An 18,834-nucleotide genomic window follows, 5' to 3' on the forward strand; every position below is an offset into this window, starting at 1 on the left:
ATAGGATCATAAAAGATTACTACCAGTTATATGCCTATAAGGTAGATAATCTAGAGGAAAATGACAAATTCTTAGAAGTCTACAACCTCTTAAGACTGAATCAATAAGAAACAGAAAATATAAACAGACCAATTACTAGCTATGAAATTGAATCAGTAACACAAAAACAAAAACCTCCCAACAAAAGTCCAGGACCAGATGGCTTCATAGGTGAATCCTACCAAACACAAGATAATCTAACAGTCTTTTCAAACTATTCCAAAACTTTTCAGAGGAAGAAATACTTCCAAACTAATTCTACAAGGCCAGCATCACCCTGATACCAAAACCAGATAAAGATAACACACAAAAAGAATATTACAGACCAATATCACTGATGAACATAGATGCAAAAATCTTCAACAAAATATTGGAAAGCCAAACTTGACAATACATTAAAAGGATCATACATCATAAATAAGTGGGATTTATACCAGGGATGCAAAGATGGTTTCATATCTGCAAATCAGTCCATGTGATTCACCACATTACCAAACTGAAGAATAAAAATCATAAGATCATCTCAATAGATGCAGAAAATCTTTTGACAAAATACAATATCCATCTATGATTAAAAAAAAAACTCTCAACAAAGTGAGAATAGAGGGAACATAACACACTAAAGCCATATATAACAAGCCCACAATTAACATCATACTCAATGTTGAAAAGCCGAAGTATTCTTTAAGTTCAGGAGCAAGGATGCCCACTCTTACCACTTTTATTCAACATAGTTTTGGAAGTCCTAGCCACAGCCAACAGAGAAGGAAAAGTTACAAATGGAATCTACATTAGAATGGAAGAAGTAAGACTGTCACTGTTTGCTAATGACTTGATAATACACATAGAAAATCCTAAAGACACACCCAAAAAATTTACTAGAACTCATCAGTGAATTCAATGAAGTTGCAGGAGACAAAATTAACATGCAGAAATCTTTCTATACATTAATATTTATTAATATTAATATTTAATAATATTGCATTTTTATACAATAAAAGGCACACTACTAGAGAAAATTTAAAAAATAATCCCATTCACAATAACATCAAAAAGAATAAAGTACCTTGGAATAAATCTAATCAAGGAGGTAAAAGACCTATACTTGGAAAACTATAAAGACACTGATGAAAGAAATTGAAGATGACACAAACAGATGGAACGATATACTGTTCTCATGGACTGGAAGAACTAATATTGTTAAATGATCATACTACCCAAGGCAATCTACAGATTCAATAAAATACCTATCAAAAGATAACATTCTTGAAAGAACTAAACGAGTAATTCTAAAATTTGTATGGAAACTAAAAAGACCCCCATTAGCCAAGACTATCATAAGAAGAACAGGAGGTATCACACTCCATGATTTGAAACAAAGCTATAATCATCCAAATAGTATACTTCTGGCACAAAATCAGACACATGGATCAAAGGAACATAGTGGAAAATGCAGAAATGACTCATTTCTGATATGGGCATGTAATCTACAACAATGAGGAAAAGACAACTCTTCAATAAATGGTACTGAGAAAACTGGACAGCTACACACAAAAGAATCAAACTAGACCACTCAGACCATATACGAAAGAAAATTAAAACTAGATTAAAGACGTCAATGTAAGACCTGAAACTTTTAGAAGAAAATACAGATTTTGACACCAGTTTTAGCAATATTTTAGGGGATATGTCTCCTCAGGCAAGGAAAACAAAATAAAATAAATGGGAATACAGTGAAAAAATCTTTTGTACAGCTAAGGAAACTATCAACAAAACAAAATGATCATCTACTAAATGGGAGAGGATGATATGTCCAACAGTGTTAATGTCCAAAATATATAATGAACTCTTTTCAATATCAAAAAAAACAACCCAATTTAAAAATGGGCAGAAGACTTGAATAGACATTTTCCCAAAGATACACAGATGGCCAACAGTCACATAAAAACATGTTCAACATCACTAATTATCCAGGGAAATGCAAATCAAAATCACAATGAGATATCACTTTATACCAGTCAGAATAGCTATTATCAAAGAGAGAACAAATAAGTTTTGGTGAGGATGTGGGGAAAAGGGAACACTTGTGCACTATTGGTGGGAATGTTGATTGCTGTAGCCACTCTGGAAAAAAGTACAAAGCTTCCTCAAAAAATTAAAAATAGAACTATCTATGATCCGGCAATTCCACTACTGGGTGTTTATGGGAAAAAATGAAAACACTAATTCAAAAAGATACAGGAACCCCTATTTTTTTGCTGAATTATTCACAATAACCAAGATATGGAAGCAATCTAAGAGCTCGTTAACAGATGAATGGATAAAGATGATGTGGGGTGTGTGTATAAAATGAAACATTACTCAGACATAAAGAGGAGTGAAATATTACGATTTGTATCAACATAGATGGACCTAAAGGGTATTATGCTAAATGAACTAAGTCTGACAGAGAAAGGCAAATACTATATATGATTTCACTTATATGTGGAACCTAAAAACCAAAACAAATGAACAACCATAAGTGAACAAAGTCATAAATACAAAGAACAAATAGGGGTTGCCAGAGGGGAGGGGTTTGGGGGAGGGAAATAGTTGAAGGAGATTAAGAGGTACAAACTTTTAGTCACAAAATAAGCTAGTCATGGGTATTAACTTTACAGTGTTGGAACACAGTAATAATTACATAATATCTTTCTGTGGTGACAGATAACCACTAGACTTATCATGGTGATTATTTTGAAATGTATAGAAATACCAAATCACTATGCCATGTGTACCAAGAACCAAAATGGTGGTGTACTTCAATTAAACCTCAAAAACAAACTCATAGAAAAGGAAATCAAATACGTGGTTGCCAGAGGCAAAGGGTGGAAGCTGGTGGCGGGGGCGGGGGGGGGGGGGTTGGTGGTGGGGGGGCAGGGAATTAAATGAAGGTGGTCAAAAGGTACAAACTTCCAGTAATAAGATAAACAAGTGCTTCCCTTGCGGCTCAGCTGGTAAAAAATCCTGCAATGCGGAAGACCTGGGTTCAATCCCTGGGTTGGGAAGATCCCCTGGAGAAGGGAAAGGCTACCCACTCCGGTATTCTGACCTGGAGAATTCCATGGACTGTATAGTCCATGGGGTTGCAACGAGTCGAACACGACTGAGTGACTTTCACTTTCCAGTAATAAGTACTAGGTAAATAAGTACTAGAAAAGATAAAGACAATATGATAAAGATAACCGACACTGTGCATCTTATATATGAATTATTGAGAGACTAAATCCAAAGTGTTCTCATCACAAGGAAAACTATTATTTTTCTATTTCTTCAGTGTTGTATCTGTATAAGATGATAGATCAGCACTAAACTCATTTTATAATCATTCCAGGATGCATGTAAGTTGAATCATTATATTGTACACCTTAAAATTATATACTGCTGTATGTCAATTACAACTCAATAAAGCAGAAAAAAAAAAATGCTCTCCAAGAGGAAAAAGGAAAGAGAAAACCACATCAGAACCAGAAAATCAAACTGAAAATTATCCTGTACAGGAGATTAGCTGCTGTGGAGAGCTTGGTGGCTGGGTGGCATCCGAGCCTACTGCTGGTGGTATCAACCAAGCCATCTCTTTCTTCCTGCTTCCCCACTTCTCTTTTTCCTCCTCTCTTTTTATTCTTTCTCTCCTCTTCTTCTCTCCTACCACCTCTGTCATAGTCCAATGTGTACTGCTTCAACCAGCACATGGTGCAAGAGGTTTTCAAGCTTTATTAAAGCCAATAGGAAAAGATTGTCCTGTTGAATTCAATAGACAATTTATGGGAGGCTCTGAGAATGCCTCAGTGATGCCTGAGAAATACCTTCTGACTGGAGAAGCCTACCCTCTGGGGGAAGTAATCCCAAGCAAGCAAGGTAGTTGGGGATTGTGCTTTAAAAAATGTATTTGGCTTCGGGGGGAAAAATATTGCCTAAACAGAAACTGCTGATGAAGTCACAGAATGACTCCACCTCTGGAATGAGCTGCATTTTCATGTATTTTGGTATGAAATTTGGCTCTTAATTGAGAACTCAGTCACTCTACCCACTCAAGGGCAAGGTGATAAGGTTCTATCAGACCAAGAGTCTAAACGAACCTGAGACTCTACCAAGGTCAGAAATGCTGCACTTCAAGCCAAAAGATCTCTCTTGGGCTTGCTTGTTTTGACTCGTGACTATAAATTTGTCTTGTCTAAGTGTCCAATCATATTATAAAACAAAGCGCCAATCTCTACGGTACAGCATCCTCTGAAGCAACAGGAGTCCTAAATGTACATTTTGGGGATTTTCTAATTTTTCCACTCTTCTGATCTCCACAGGACTTTAAATTACTTCCCCTGAGATCAAGTAAAACAAAATGCTTTTGGAAGTGCTGAACCCAAGGCATTACAACGTCACCAGCATGGTGTCCGAAGTTGTGCCTATTGCCAGCATTGCAATCCTGCTGCTCACTGGATTTCTTCTCTTGGTTTGGAATTATGAGGACACATCCTCAATACCAGGTAAGGCAGTCGTCTATTTCTGTATCTAAAGAGATTGTTTCCTTGGGCTTTTGATCCACGAGGGTAAAGGAGATTCTACGAAATGACAAAGAGTAAACCTGGAGAGCTGGCTGAAGTCCACAGCATGTAAGCAAATGAGGACTCAGGTGAAAAAATGTTTAGCCAATTATCTGCACATGTTTAATGACAACATTAAAACAATACCTCAGATAATCTCTTCCAGGCTCCACTTTACTTTGGTAAAATAGACTTGGCACAAGTATCCTTTAAAATAAGTTTAAGATGGGGACAGCAAAGTAAAATTCCAGGAACTTATTTTTCTTTTGATTCAAATTCGTTCCAATTTTGCTCTGAAGGTGAAAATGTCTCTGGAATGCCTTCTGTCCCCCTTTCTGTCTCATTCCCACTTTGCCTCAGCCATGTCCTCTGCCCTCTCCCTTCTCAAACTTATTCCTTCTCTTTATCCCATTCTTTATTTTCTTTTATTCTTGGATAAGGTGGTGATGTTGATGCCAACATAAGAGCTGGATGGATCCTGGATAGTGGAAGAAAAATGGGGGACCACTATCATTGCCTTGAAAACCTAAAAACATCTTCAACAAGCTCTGTGGACCAATCAAAAGTAGAGCATAATATAGTTATCCAGATAATTCCAGTAGAAACACCATCACTCTACACTGTCATACTAACTCAGAATTCTCAGAAATATCAGATTGCTTTTTAATTTTCAGGGAAAATTCCTCACAGCAAGCATCTGTCTCCAGTCCCATAAGATACTTGATAAGGCTTTATTTCAAGAGCATACTCATTACACACTTTCAAGTGTGGGCCTCTTTGCACAGTGATGGAAAGTGGGAGTGTAGGGCTGCTGCAAAATGCCCTGGGTCTGGTTTCTTTATCATTTTTGAGAGAACGGCCTGTCTCTCTGTTTGATTCAGCCTGGTATTTTAGGTTACTTTAAATGCCCAATGTAATGGAATGCTTAGTTGGTTTTCTTCTCTACTCCCTGATAGGGGTCTGAAGGAAGACTGTTCCATGGTCTTTAGCTCAATGAACCCCTTCTCCATCACTGCCCCTTTCTCACTGGATTCTCTTCCCCCAGTGGGCACCCAAGTCAGGGTCCATGAATGGTAGAGGGGAGGGAGGGGCTATTTTTAACAAGTCGCCCCAGAGGTTTGCGTTGCAGGTGATGGTAGAACTGCCTTGGACCTTTGGGGAGGTGGGGGGAGGCAAGCACAGAATGAGCATCCCTGAAGCTCTGGACCAGGAGCCAGAAAGGGGCAGCTCCTCTGTCTACCACCTCTGGGCTGGGGATATCAGGCTGTCACACGCTGACAGTCTGTGACACAATCACACAGTGCTGTCATTCTCAGCCCTGCCTGAGGTGGGTCCTCACATGGACTTTTCATTTCCCAGGTGGTTTTCCTGAGCACTCAGGGTTGAGAGCCACAGAATGGAGCCCAACCCCTTCATTTGAAAGAAAGGGAAATTGAGCACCAGAGACAGCCTCTGCCTGGTCCAGGCGGTATGAGTAACTGTGGAGCCAATCTCTTCTGTTCATAGGTGAGGGGTTAAAGCCCCAGAAGAGAAAGGGCTTGCCAGCATCTTAGCTGGAAGGCAAGTGGGAATAGGGGGAGCAGGGGGACCACCAGGAAGTCCTAAATCCCAGATGGATGTTCATTTTGCTACTAGGGAGCTTCTATTGAATAGTTCCATGCTTTCCCTGGGGAAAGGTGAGGTCTGGTTAGAACTCTCTAGTTCTAGAACCCTCTAGGCCAGATCCCTCCAATCATCAGCTCTCTGGGCTCTGAGTTTTATGCATATGGAGAATCTCGGGGTCAGTGGAGCCAAAGAGTTGAGAAGGTACAGTGAGCCAAATCCCTCAGTTTAACAATTTTGAAAGCAGTTTCACACCCACTTTCTCCTGTGAACCTCTGGGCACTCTGGTGAGGTAAGTGTGTTGATCCCTACTTTGCAGATGAAAAAGCTGAGACATAAAGAGGCCAGATGTCCATGGCTAGTAGACGACGAAGCTGGGACTCAAATTGAAGCTTCCTCAACTCACATTTACTGAGAGGCCCCGTATTATCAGGGCATGGGGAAGGGGGTCCAGGAGTGTGAGAGGTAACCCACATAGGCAGAGGACATAGTGCCAGGGAGGGCCGTGAGGGTTGGAGAGGAATCATTCCTACTTGGTGATGTGCAAGCTTCAATTTGGAGAAACTGCGCCAGTTCGCTGATCTCTGACAAGACTACTGTTACCTGGCGCCTGGCAGCTCTCCCTTCCCCAAGGTTACAGGGTGATGTCTAACCTTGCACGTGGGCCCTCTCCCCCAGACCCTGTCTCTGCCCTGTGCACCACATTCTTTATGGGAGCGCTGGGGAAAAAGGTATGGTGACACAGTTTCCTTTTGCCTGTTAAAAATCTGTTCTACATAAAATGCACAAATAAACATGTGATCACAGATCAGAACAAAAAGGAGGATGCTAGCAGGATCCCAGAAACTCCTCTTGTGCCTTTCCAGTTATACCCTCTGTCACCCCCAGAAGTAAATAGCCTTCTATTCTATAATGATCACTCCCCTGCTTTCTGATAGATTTTTCACCTAATTTCATATTCTAAACAATATCCTTCAGTATTACCTGCTCTTGCATGTTTTAGCAATAGGAATCCTATATTCCTTATTCTTCTGTCTTGGTTTTTTCCTTACATTTTTGCCTGTAGGTTTCATTCAGGTTGTGGCATGCAGCTGCAGTTCATATAGTATGCAGTTACATGAACACCTCACTGTTTAGTCACCTATTCTACTGCTAATAGACATTTGGGGTGTCTTCATTTTGGGGCTATTGTGAACAAGGCTGCTATGAACATTCATGTGCACAGGTTTATTTTGTCTAATGAGGTTTAGCTTAAGATTCTCTTCTTAAACCCGTCCATTCAGACTGAAATGATTGAGACCATAAGGAATTGGTGTGGTGTGGACTACTTTTTACTCGTAGAGCTGTGAAGAGCCTCATGTTAATTAACTTGTGTTGTTGTTTTAATTATTTTGTGTGTGTGACTCACCCATATAGATCAGAAGATATAAAAGGACATTTGGATTTATAGGAACAAGAACAACAGTATCTTAAACAATTGCTCTTTTGAGTAGTGCTGAAATACTGATTATGATCTGATGACTTTCCTAGGTCCCAGCTACTTTCTGGGAATTGGGCCCCTCATTTCCCACTGCAGGTTCCTCTGGATGGGGATCGGCAGTGCCTGCAATTACTACAACAAGATGTATGGAGAATTCATGAGAGTCTGGGTATGTGGAGAGGAAACCCTTATTATTAGCAAGTAAGTCTCAATAATTGGAGAAATACTTTAAAAATCAAGGTTGGGATATTTCCTATTAAAAAGCAAACTCATTTTGATATTTTGCCATCTTTGTTTCCAATGTCTTTACTACTTAAATAAAGATGAGTGATTACCAGGTTAAAAATCTAACACTTGAGACAAACAGAATAATTGGGTTTTGCTTGAGACCTGAGGCATATATAATGAATTCTGGAAAGACTGGAAATTATTCAAAATATCTCTGAGCAGGGAATGTGGAAACTTAGAATACAGAGGATTTGGTTTTGACAAAACACTTGAAGGAGAGGTGTTATCTTTTATACTTCCCTAAGATTTTGGTCTTAACTGTAGAAGTAAGCATGAAAACAAATGAACAAATAGTAATAAAAAAACAAATACCTGAGGGGAGCGGAATTCTGATTGCATCAATTTGCTGATGTGTTTCTAATGCCAACAGGAGGGTAGACAGCAGACGAAGAAGGCGTTCTTCTCTTTACAGAATGCTGCTGTCCTAAAGTGACTGTCAGTGTGCCGGTAAAAGCAATGGTATTCTCCTGCTCCATTACATTTTCCAGATAACTGGTAGACTGAGTTCACTTCAGTGTTAACAAAATATGGATCAACTAAAGAACTAGCTTTGTGAAATATTAGTTTTCTTACTGACTGATCATAGAAAATGAAGCATTTAAAATAAAGCACATATCATAGATGTTCAGCTACTTTGCTAGAATTTAGCAAAGCTAACTGCCAGAATGTCTCATTAATGAGATTTTATATTTATAATCCCTGACAAAGATTTACTCAGAAACTAAGACTGACCAGGGTATTTTACTTATTTATTAGAATTGTTTCTTCAGATACATAGACTATTGCCCAGAAATAAGTGAAGCATTTCTGGAAACTACATTGGCTTTTTTTCATGCCATATTATACATCATTTCCGAAAATACCATGGTAAACACAAAGCCTGAATACTTTGAGCCAAATACTTGAAAGAAGGGAGGAGGGGAGAAAAAGATGTTATCCTTTCAAATATTTCTACCTATCCAAGAATGTTATTTTGAACCAAACTAATTCCTCAATCGTTGCCTGGGTGTTTTCCCATTTCATTCAGTTTGCTGTTGTAAGAGTCTTAATAGTAACTAAGACAGACCATGTTTATATAACTAAACATGTTTATACAGCTTCTGCGGAAATGTCATTTTGGGTGGAAATGTCATTTCACTGGGTTAAAGTCAAACACCCCAGTACAGTGGTTCTCAGACTGTGGTCCCCTGACCAGCAGTAGACACATCTGGCTTTCCATCCTTGGTCCCTCCCTGACACTCTAAATGAGAAAATCTGGGGTCGGGGCCCAGGGATCTTTGTCCATGAGGCCTCCAGGTCATTCTGAGGCACACTCCAGTTTGAGACTCACTGCTCTAACGGTGAGAATATAGGTGCTCTTAGGTTTTACTCCTCTTGGTGTATTGAGCTCTGCTTAGCCAAATTTAAATGAATTTGACATGTTCTCATTTTCAGAATCATTACTTCACTCATTTTTGCAGCCAATTTTCAGTCTCAAAATTGTCCTGGAACAGATGACTATTGAGCTTGGGAGACTGGGACACTACCTCCTGCTCTTTGATCTCCCAGGGCAGCAAGTTGCCTTCCAGCCCTCCTCAAGTCAGCATCTGCCTGTCCCTCAGATACCGGTGAAGGGATCCACAGGATATTTATCCAAAAGGATGACACCTGCAGCCCGGGGTCTAGAGCAGTGCTTCTTGTCTTGGCTTTACATCAAAGTCGCCCAGGGGGCTGTTCAACATCCCAATGCCCAGGTCACATCCCAACTTTTATAGTCTCTTGATGGGGGGACCCAGGCATTGATGGTGTTTAGAGCCCTCCAGGTAATTCCAATATGCTGCAGACTGGAGGGAGGAGAGGAGGTAAGAAGCTCCCAGGACAGAGGGCTTTTCCCTTCAGTATGGGGAAATGCTGAAGCAGGTTGGAGTGGATTCATCTAATTTTCTCCCCCTAAGGTCTAGGTCAGGTGATGGAGGTGCAAGACTAGACCTGGAGGGAAGAATGAAGCACCTGAGAAAGGATCAGATGACCAGGACAGAAACAGCTCATAGACAGTAGATACTCAGATCCCCAGAATAATGCCCAGGAGCCTCACAGGCAATTCCTGAAACAGGATCCTTGTCACAGCACGTGCCATCTGACCAGTCTGCACCTTACAGGAATGTGACCTTACTGACCCCCAAACTGTCAGGTGCTTCCTTCACACTGAGGACACAAACAGCCTTCTGCCTGTGCCCAGCTCCATCTCTGCTCTCCCCGTTCTTCCCTGGTCCTGTCCTCACAGGCTCTTCTCTGGTTGGAGTCTCTGTGTTCTCTATAATTGCCTCTGAGCCGCTCGATTTTGTTGTTAAGGGCTGAGCTCCCCACAGGAATAGGACGTGTTTGTCCCCATCTCCTTCCCTCGCTGCTCTTCAGATCCTTCCAGAACTTCCTGTACCTCTTGAAGAGACCCCACTGGACCCCAGAAAGCTTTTTCTTTGAATAATATGCCAGGTCTTTTCTCTTCAGAAAGTTTGATATCTGTCATCATTACAACTGTGCTGAGATTATGGCCCAACTTTTCAATTCAGCTTAGTTCTGAAGTGGTTGGGGCTGCAGAACTTTGGGTGGGGGAGAGTCAGGCACCAGGGCTGCTGGGCTTCTGCCTGAGCAGCTGGGGGGGGCGGGGGCGGGGGGAGGGCATCTGATCATCTGTAGGTAAAGTGTGCACAGTTCCCCAGGCAGGGGTGCTGTAAATAATGAGGGGCCACAGACACTTCGTGCCCTAAGTATATATTGGTGTTTGCAAGAATATCAAAAAGAAGAACATGGGTAGCATCAATAAGCGAGTAGCACTTAATACGCTAACTGGGGTCAAATTGGCCCATCTGCTACCAGTTTAAATACTATTGTTATAGTGTTTATATATCTGTTTTAATAGTGCATAAATTTATCCCCATGTTGTGGGATTTTTATGGTAAAACTCAGATAGTTCCAGGCAAACCAGGATGGCAAACCCACACTATTATCAGGTAAATATGTGCTGTATAAAAGATGAGGTGGGTGGAACATCTTTCGGATGGGGAAAAATCAGGATTCCATTTCAGATATGTTGACTTGACTTGCCTAGTACCACTGAATGGGATATTAAGAAGGAAGTTCTGACCATCCAGACCTTCTACTGTAGTCATAAACTAGCAAAGGAGCTGAGGAGGAGAGCCAGACAGAAAAGGGAAAACCAGGAGAATGTGGTGGTCTGAAAGCAAGATGAGGAATGCGTGGCAGGGAGGATGGAACTGTCAAGTATCCAGATAGTGCCACAAGACTAGACAGAGATGTGAGCATTGCATTTAGCACCAGGCAGGTTAAGGGTGACCTTGACAAGGGGAGTTTCAGTGGCATTCTGGGGGCAAAATGTGGCCACTGTGGAGAATGGGAGAGAAGAATTGGAGGTGCCAGGTACAAACTCTTCAAGGATTTTGTCCTAAAGGAGGCAGAGGAATAGAATAAGGGTTGAAAGGGGTATTTGGTCCAAGTCTTTTTGTTTGCTAAGATACAAGATACTATGACATGTGTGCTTTGGTGGGAATGATGAGTCACAGAGGAAAACCATCGATGCAGCAGAAAGGAGGAGTGTGCCAGGTGAGATGACAAAGAGGTTCAGGTGACATGTGGAATTGGCCTTGAATAGGGACATGGAAGTTCATCCCCAGTAACAGAAGTGAAGTTGAACATATGGCACTGATCCTGATGGTTGGACTTGCTTCTGTTTTCTCATTAAAATAGGAAATCAAGCCTCTATGTGTGTGTTAGTGGTGTCCAACTCTTTGTGACCCTATAGACTGTAGCCTGCCAGGCTCCTTTGTCCATGGGATTCTCCAGGCAAGAATACTGGAATGTGCAGCCATTCCCTTCTCCAGGGGATCTTCCTGACCCAATCAAGTCTGTAGTTGAGATTAAAGGTGAGGAAGTAGAACAGTGAAGAGAGGAGGCAGGATATAACAGTCATAGAGGAGACAAGAGCATGATTGGACTCAGGAAATGTACTAGATTGGGCAACTGCACCATGGGCCCATTTGAATTTAACTGAGACTCCTTCTGTGTGTGTGTGTGTGTGTGTCTTTGTGCATCTATGGTTTTTCCCTGGCCCCATTCAGCTGCCAGGTGCAAGCAGAGTAATCTAAGAGTTGGCTTTAGCAGGGTTGAGATTTTACCAGGGAACGAGGACAAAGTAAGTAGAGGTCCAAGGAGGTGAGGATGCATGACAGGCAGAGACTTTAATGATAAACAAGAAATATTTTCCCAACTTTTTAGTAAGAAAAGTTCAAATGAACAAGAACGTTAGAAGAACAATCTCCGAACAATCTCCCTACTTTTTGTCCCCTGACCTTGACCTTCTGAAGAAACCATGTCAGTTGTCTTACAGGATGCCCCACATTCCATATGCCTTTCATTGTCTCATTATGGTGTCATTGAACATACTCTTCTATTCCTGGTATTGCCTATAAACTGAACACTAGGTTTATAAGCTCAATTCAATTCAGATTAACTGTTTTGTAAGAGTATTTTCCTGTTTAGTCCTAGATACTTCATATTGCATCATAATCGGGAGCCCAGGGAAGGTGGTCCCATATTATGAATACTAAATCTGATCAGCTTAGGGTCGTTGCAGTCAGGTCTCTGTTATATTCATTTTCTCTTGCAGTGACCTCAGTATTAGAGCTGCATAAGATTATTAGAGGGCAAAGGACAGGGAAAACGTGGTAAGACTAATGGAGTGTGAGTGACAGGCACAGAACAGGTGTACAGGAAGCAAGTGTTTTTGAATGTTTGGTACCAGTTGTTCCATTGATTATCTCCCCATATTTCTAGTACTCATCAGTCTTGAACCTCACCATGGGTCTGTGAGTTCTTTAAACTCAGAAGGGAGGTCTTTTTTTTTTTTTTTAACCACCTAAATTTCTTTTTTACCACCTAAACTGACTTCCTGACTACTTTTCATTCTGAAGAGACAAAACATTTGCCTTCTTTGGAGATAGCTTTTGACTTCGGTCATGTTTTGAGAAGAATAACAACTCCAGGGACCAGGCATCTTAAACTACCCAGTATCCTTTCTGAGCTTGGGGACTCTGGTCTCTTCTCAGTGGTGAGAGGCCCTCACTCTCTCAGTCAGTCAATCCATGTAACATCCCCCTTACCTAGTGTTACAGCCGGTACAATTATGGGAAGGAGGTCTCCTCTGTCCTCCTAAATGTCAGGAGAGCTCTGGGCTGAGGTCCTTAGCGCCTCACCAACCTTCCCTTCTTCGCTCTCCTGATTTACTCTGGTTAGATAAGACCAGCCTACTTTTGATAAGTGATTTTGTTTTAAACTGCTTGTCTTTAGTCACACTTTCCTTGCTGTGTGTATCACCTCTGTCTTGCCTGCATGTGCGTGCTAAGCTGCTCAGTCATGTCTGACTCTTTGTGACCCTATGGACTGTAGCCCGCCATGTTCCTTGGTCCATGGGATTCTCTAAGCAAGGATACTGGAGTGGGTTGCCATGCTCTCCCTGAGGGGATCTTCCCAACCCAGGGATCGCTTGTATCTCCTGCATTGACAGGTGGGTTATTTACCACTAACACTACCTGGGAAGCATTCTTTGCCAAGTCAGAGCCTCTGTCTCAGGATAAGTAAGATATTGGTGCCCCTTAAAGAACACATTGCCTTTAAATGGTAGCTCTTTATTAACCAGCATTTAGTTGGATTGATTTGGGATTTCTTATTCTCTTTTTTTAAATTGATGAGGTAGTTCCTCAAAACATATGGAAAGACCAATATCTTTTATGAAATATGCCAAAGCTCTAGGAGTCAGAGTAGAAAAATACTGTTCTGCCTGTTTCCTAATTAAAATGTGTATACTAGTTTGTGAATAATGAGGAAATAAATTGCTTGCTTTCTGCTTTAATTATAGAATGAGGTGGGGGAAGATGAGAAAGCTAGAGGCCTAAAATCTTTTAATTAATAAGAGTTTCAGTCCTTTTATACCATGACATTTCCACACAGGACAAAATTTGGCTAGTTGGTTAAACTAATTCCCTGAAACACAAATAGAAGCATCTGGATATTTGGTTTTTTGCTTTTATAGTTGCTAAGAAGAGAAAAACTTACCCAAAACTTAGGATAATTTGATTAATATTATCTGGGATTAAATCAAGAATATATGTGACTTAGAGAGTATTTTGGTTTGAAAATAAGATTTTGTTCCTAAAATATATATCAAGTAAATTCATTCATATGATAATTTTGTTTTCATTTCATAGCACTGCCATTATTTCAGGGGCTTTCTTTTAAAGTTTAAATGGGATCTTGAAATCCATCACAGATGTGTGGGTTTGGCTAGTACTTAGCCCACCACCTAATCTACTCAGTTGGAGCTGAGCTCCTTTGGCCCAGGGTCTTCTATGGCAATGTGTTCTCACAGGCATTCACTGAACAACCTCATTAGAGATAAGTCATCCTTTCAGGAGCCAATTGCAACTTGGAGCGAGAGGACCACCCTAGCTCACTGGAAGAATAAATGCATAGGGTATAGTAGCCACTCCCAATCTTTGAGTGTTGTCTGTTCAGAAAACAGCCATAGTAGGAGAATTTGCAGTTGAGAAACAGAATTTTAGTATAGAAGGAAGGATGAGCCAAAGTAGTAGTGAATACATGAAAATCTGTACAATATTAAGCACCAAAATAAGGGAGAAAATAACATCTAAAGTAAAGCTAACATCAGAAATAAGTTATGCGTCTAGAATTTGCACAATTGAGCACTGTGTGATTCTTTCCAACTTCTATCCCCTGCACACCAGAAAAATTCCAGATGCTCCCTCTTTTGCAATGTCAAAAAGATGTTTATAAATATATCCTAGGGATTTTACTGGCAGTCCAGTGGTTAAGACTTCACCTTCCAATGCCTGTGGTGTGGGTTCCATCCCTGACAGGGGAGCTAAGATCCCACACGCCTTGCAGCCAAAAGAATCATGACATAAAACAGATACAATATTGTAACAAATTCAATAAAGACTTTAATAATGGTCCACATCAAAAAAAAATTTTTGTTTAAAAATATATTTACTTTCCTGTTATAATGTGCATATTTTCCTTTATTCCTCTGCTCAAATGTTTGATCCCTTTCTGATGTCATGATCTGTGTCTCTTCTGAATTCCACTCTGGCCTTGGACACATGGAATAGTGGGAAAGCTCTAGAAGGTCTATTTTAACTTCCCTAGCAGACTTGAGCAGATTGGCTCTTGAGCCCCGAATTTAAGGGTTATATCATTTTAGCTCTGCCTCTGGCAGCTCCTCACCAGAGCACACAAAGTGGGCATCTTTTATACACATTCTGGCTTCTGTCTTGTAAATACTGCTGAAGCACAGACTAATACTGGTTCACCCTGCACTGACTTTCTTCATGTCTCCAGCAGCTGCACTGCAAAAAACCTCTACTTCTCTGCTCACCACTCTGTCCCTCTTTTTAATTTCCAAACTCTGCTTCTTTTTTTCTGATTATCTCTGTGAAAAAAAGGCTGTCAATTTGAAGATACTCAAGTGGAAATTTTTTGAAGTTTCAGAAACATATAAGGAGGAAAGTCACTCTGCTATGCTTATGTGTCACTAAGATGTATTTACACTTGGCCATGTGGTCCACATAAAAATACTGTGTGACATAAACCCTGTAATCTGAAGAGCCTGTTGTCCTGCCCTACAGAGGGGTCTGGGTAACAAGCTTGGAACAGCTGTGCTAGCACAGGGAGGTGGAAGGTGGTACATGAGACCTAAGGTTGGTCCAGTGATTTGTGTAAGCTTTGTATAGGGTGAGATTTATGCTGAGATTTTTTTTTTCCCTCTGATGGGCAAGGCTGAGTGAGGTGGTAATCCTGTCTGCTGATGACTGGGTTTGTATTTTTGCTTTGTTTGTTGTTTAGATGAGGTGTACTTCCCTGGTGGCTCAGATGGTAAAGCGTCTGTCTACGATGCAGGAGACCCAGGTTTGATCCCTGGGTTGGGAAGATCCTTTGGAGAAGGAAATGGCAATCCACTCCAGTACTATTGCCTGGAAAATCCCATGGACAGAGGAGCCTGGTAGGCTACAGTCCATGGGGTTGCAAAGAGTCGGACACAACTGAGCGACTTCATGTACGTACATGTATGTAGATGAGGTGTACTGCACAGGGTGCTACTGGGGGCTGGGTGATGCCAGGTCTCGTATTCCAGCGGTGTCCTTTGTGTGAGTTCTCACTATTTGATACTCCCTAGGGTTAGTTCTCTTTAGTCTAGGGTCTTGGAAGTCAGTGCTCCCACTCCAAAGGCTTAGGGCTTGATCTCTGGTCAGGAACGAAGACTCCACAAGTGGTTTGTTATGGCATTAAGTGAAATTAAAATAAATACCCCAAAACGAGAAACCAAAGATGAACCCCAGACAAATGACAGTTACAAAATCAGGCAAATAATAATTACGATAATGGAATATACACATATACATACACACCCATAAGCAAAATCAAAACAGTCCAACAAAAACAAAGTACAGTAGATTGATCTGGTGAACAAAGGAAATACTTATATCTACCAGTTAAGAACAAAACTAACTAAAGCACAAGTTGGAAAACAAAACTAAAGCACAGTGCCAAGTGGGGAATAAAACAATGGAAACAAAACTAACAAATACATTGAGAGGAAAGGAAAGAAAGAAAAGAAAGAAAGAATAGGTATGCAAAGTTAAATAGAGGTAGATAAAGAAGATTTATATACATTAAAGATTAACTGCAAGGGGAAAAGAACAGTAGGAAAAGCAAATAAAGGGATAATGTAGAAAAAATAATAATAGGTTTAAAAATTAAAATTAATAAAAGGAGGGAAAAAAAGGAAGAAGAAAAAAAAAAGGCAAACTCCATAGAACTGCAAAAACCCAATGGAGAGGCAGAGGTTTATAACAACAATAAAAAATGTGACTGAGAAAAAAAAGCTCAAAAGCGTAATTAGATTTCATAGTGTCAATAAAATCAACAACTACAACAGAGGGGGGTAGGAAGGGGAAAAAAAAAAAAGAAAATTAAAAAAAAATCCAAAGAATCTACAGAACAAATCAAAACATAAGAATAATAAATGTTTTTCTTGAGTCACTGCTGTCAGAGTCCTTTCCCTCGCTGGGAGTCACAGTCCGCCTCACCTCCCTAGGATGCCCTCCAACACTGTGCTGATCTCTGGACCTGCTGTGGGGCAGCTCAGATTCTAATCTGGTCCTATTCCTGTGTGTTCTTTCCTCCAATGTCCACAGCTATCAGAACTAGTGCGTTTTCTTTTGTGGGAGCTCTCAATGACCTTTTATATATTTCACAGACACAGAGTCTGCCTAGTTGATCATGTGGATTTAATCTGCAGCTTGTACAGCTGGTGGGAAGGTTTTGGGTCTTCTTCCTTAGCTACACTGCCCCTGGGTTTCAACTGTGGTTTTATATCCACCTCTGCATGTGAGTCATTCATTGGGGTTTGCTCTGGAGGCTGCACTGGAGGACTTGAGTCTGTCCCTGTGAGGGCCAGGTGTGGAGGTGGAGCAGCTGTTTGGATTGCAGGGGTTCCGGCGGCACCAGGTGCTCAGGAGAGTTGGCAGCTAGGACAGAAGGAAATATAGAGTTCTAGAAGGGTATGGCAACCAGTATTGGCCAATACGCTCCAGTATTCTTGCCTGTAGAAACCCCCTGAAAGAGAAGTCTGGCAGGCCACAGTCCACAGGGTCGCAAAGAGCTGGACATGACCGAAGCAACCCTGCATGCTTAGACACAAGACTTTTGTTGCCTGTGGCAGCTTTGCCCCAGTAAGGGTTGAGTGTGAAGGTGGCGCAGCTGCTTGGCTTGCAGGAACCCTGGCAGCGCCAAATGTGCAGGGACACAGACTGCCTCCACTCCAGGAGTTCTTGCCCTATCAGAGTCTTTTTTTGAGCCTCTTGTAACTGGCAATTGGAAGGCCTCTTTGGCCAGTCTTTCTCCATAGTTCTGCCCATTCAGGCACTTAGAGGGCTCCCTTGCCTGGGGTCCTCCTCTGTTGTTCCGCACGTCAGACACATAGACATGGCTGGGCTCCTACTCTGTAGATCAGCATGTCAAGCACTTAAAGGGGCACCCTGGGTAGGATCCTACTCTGTAGTTCAGTACATCAGGTGTTTGATGGGCCAGCCTCTCTATTGTTCAGCTGAGGATGCGAGTTTTGCATGGTTCTAGAAGCCAATGGCGCCCCACTCCATTACTCTTGCCTGGAAAATCCCATGGACGGAGGAGCCTGGAAGGCTGCAGTCCGTGGGGTCGCTGAGGGTCAGACACGACTGAGCGACTTCACTTTCACTTTTCACTTTCATGCATTGGAGAAGGAAATGGCAACCCACTCCAGTGTTCTTGCCTGGAGAATCCCAGGGATGAGGGAGCCTGGTGGGCTGCTGTCTTTGTGGTCTCACAGAGTCGGACACGACTGAAGTGACTTAGCAGCATACATTATTTTATGCTGGTCAGGTACTCTTGTCTGCTCTCAGCTGGTGTTCTGCCTGCATTTCTGTGTCTGAAGGTGTATTCCTGATGTATCCGTGAAGAGAGATGTACTCCACGTGCACCTACTCCTCTGCCATCTTGTCCTCCTAAAATTTTTTATTGAAGTATAGTTGATTTACAATGTTTTGTTAGTATCAGGTATACAGCACCACTTTAATTGAAGAGACTGTCTTTTCTCCACTGTATATTCTTGCTTCCTTTGTCATAAGCTAATTGACCATAGGTGTATGGGTTTATTTCTGGGCTTTCTCTCCTGTTCCATTGATCCATATGACTTTTATTCCAGTATCACACTATTTTGACTACTGTAGCTTTGTA

General features: G+C 41.4%; 1 protein-coding gene, 1 long non-coding RNA gene and 1 other non-coding gene across 3 annotated transcripts in view; 2 read left to right on the plus strand and 1 right to left on the minus strand.

Moving 5' to 3' along the window:
* LOC139185276 (uncharacterized) overlaps window positions 1-18,834 on the minus strand; it is a 218,476-nt gene that overhangs the window by 47,127 nt on the left and 152,515 nt on the right. The window lies entirely within an intron of this gene.
* CYP19A1 (cytochrome P450 family 19 subfamily A member 1) overlaps window positions 4,414-18,834 on the plus strand; it is a 32,864-nt gene continuing 18,443 nt past the window's right edge. Inside the window, exons 1-2 of the mRNA XM_019968827.2 lie at window positions 4,414-4,562; window positions 7,752-7,902. Of these exons, the coding sequence (XP_019824386.1) occupies window positions 4,418-4,562; window positions 7,752-7,902 (296 nt within the window). The 5' untranslated portion in view covers window positions 4,414-4,417. The remainder of the gene's footprint in view (window positions 4,563-7,751; window positions 7,903-18,834) is intronic.
* On the plus strand, window positions 15,916-15,987 carry TRNAR-ACG (transfer RNA arginine (anticodon ACG)). Its single transcript has one exon. It is a non-coding gene; the product is annotated as a tRNA-Arg (tRNA).

The sequence above is a fragment of the Bos indicus genome, chromosome 10 (genome assembly GCF_029378745.1).
Source record: "Bos indicus isolate NIAB-ARS_2022 breed Sahiwal x Tharparkar chromosome 10, NIAB-ARS_B.indTharparkar_mat_pri_1.0, whole genome shotgun sequence".
Taxonomy (NCBI): Eukaryota; Metazoa; Chordata; class Mammalia; order Artiodactyla; family Bovidae; genus Bos; species Bos indicus.